We start from the raw sequence: 1,769 nt of genomic DNA on the forward strand, positions 1-1,769 counted from the left end.
TAGGGTTAAAGGAAATTAATAGTTTAGCAGGAAGATATTTGAAAAAAGAACTAACAATGTACTAGCAAAAAGCAACTAGAATGAAATTTGTATATATTCATTCCACATTCTTAGAATTATGCATATATGTTTACATAATTATTAATATACATTTGGTTTCTCTTTTCATTATTTTCTTTGACAGTGGGACTGAATGAACGTTGCTTTAGATTGCTGCCATACTAGTCTTTGCCAAAGCTACCAATATTAGATACCAGTTCAGAACCAAACAACTACAATCTGATTCATATCAAAGGCTTCTGTTTTCTATAAAATTATGACATTTCCACTTTCTCCTTAAAAACAACAAAACCTCATTTCTTCCTTGGTGGAATTCAGCATATGAACGAAGTTAAGTAGCTTTTATTTTAATCCTCATATAAAAGTGAAGAAATGGTTGTCTTGGGTTTCAGATGGATCAATAAGGGGCAGCTGTCCCGCATTTTTTTCTCTTTTCTCTCTTTCTTTCACGAGCAACATCAGCGTCACTGTAAACAACAGCAGCACCACAATAAACAGCCACAGCCGCAGCAGCCGCAGCAGCAACAGCAGCAGCATGAGATGAAAAAAAATCTTTGGAGAGATAACAAACTATTTCGGAATGAGAACAAAGCACTGCGTAAGGAGAATAAGTTCCTTTGGATAGAAAACAGGGCTCTTCGAGGAGAAAATAAAACCTTTCGAATAGAAAACCAGGGACTTCGGGAAGCAAATCAGTTCCTTAGACAACAAAATCAGATCTCCTGGGAGGAGAAGAAGATTGTTTGGGGGAACAAAAAAGCCCTCGGTGAAAAAAGTAATGCCTTGAATAAGGAAAAAAAAGCTTTTTGGGAACAGAATAGAGCCCTTCAGGCGCAGATCAGGGCTCTCCAGGAGCAGGAGAAAGCTTTCCAAAATGAGGAAAAAGCTCTTCAAGAAGAGATCAAATCCCTTCATGAGGAGATCAAGGCCTTCCAGCACCAGGAAAGTGCCCTGAATATGGAGGAGCAGGCCCTGTGGAAGGAGGGCAGGGCCCTGCGTATGGAAGAGCAAGCTTTGTGGAAGGAAGAGTATGCTCTTCGGGAGGAGAATAAGGCTCTCCGGGAGGAGAACAATGCCCTGCAGGAGGAGGAGAGAGCCCTTCGAGAGGAGGCCAAGGTGCTTCAAGAGTGGAATAAGATACTTGAGGGAAATGAAGAGGAAATGCCAGCTATCTGTGAAAATGTAGACTAGGGGGCTACAGGAGGAGAAATACAGTGTGTGGCTGTGACCCATACACACCACTGAGGGAAGGATGATTGCGGGCATTCTGCATAAGATAAAAAAATAATGGGAAAACCAAAGTCAAAAAAGACCACAAGAATCACCTGGACAGGTGAAGCCAGTTAGGGTGAAATGATTATACTGGACTTAGAGTTAAAGGCATTGAAGTTTACCGCTGTAAACTTACTCAGTAGCAGGTCCTGGAAACAATAGAGTGCTGAAGAAGATTCCAAAGGGCAATGGTGTCCAAGTTGTATTGCTTAGATTGCTACCATTATGTATTTCTCTTCTCTGATCTTTGACCAAAATTGATTCAAAAGTAAAGGATCACACATCTAGAGATAGAAGGGACCTCAGAGGCTAGGAAATTCAACCCTCCTCCTTTTACAGATGAGGAACAAAAGCCCTGAAAGAGGTATTAGCTAGGTTTCCCCTTTCTCTCTTCTTTTTCTCTGTCTATTGGTTTGTTTTTTAAAAAATTAAGGCTC

General features: G+C 40.7%; 1 protein-coding gene across 1 annotated transcript; it reads left to right on the forward strand.

Annotated features, from left to right (window-relative positions):
• The first annotated feature begins 244 nt into the window (after positions 1 to 244).
• On the forward strand, positions 245 to 1,480 carry LOC110212420 (uncharacterized). Its single transcript, XM_020992423.2, has one exon. The coding sequence runs from the start codon at positions 433 to 435 to the stop codon at positions 1,249 to 1,251; it is 819 nt and encodes a 272-aa protein (XP_020848082.1). The 5' UTR covers positions 245 to 432; the 3' UTR covers positions 1,252 to 1,480.
• Positions 1,481 to 1,769: the final 289 nt, after the last annotated feature.

This window comes from Phascolarctos cinereus, unplaced genomic scaffold (assembly GCF_003287225.1).
Source record: "Phascolarctos cinereus isolate Bilbo 61053 unplaced genomic scaffold, phaCin_HiC Scaffold_7;HRSCAF=346, whole genome shotgun sequence".
Lineage (NCBI taxonomy): Eukaryota > Metazoa > Chordata > Mammalia > Diprotodontia > Phascolarctidae > Phascolarctos > Phascolarctos cinereus.

Excerpts from the sequence above, each read along its gene's own strand:
- LOC110212420 (XM_020992423.2), top strand. The coding sequence starts at position 433 with ATGGTTGTCTTGGGTTTCAGATGGATCAATAAGGGGCAGCTGTCCCGC.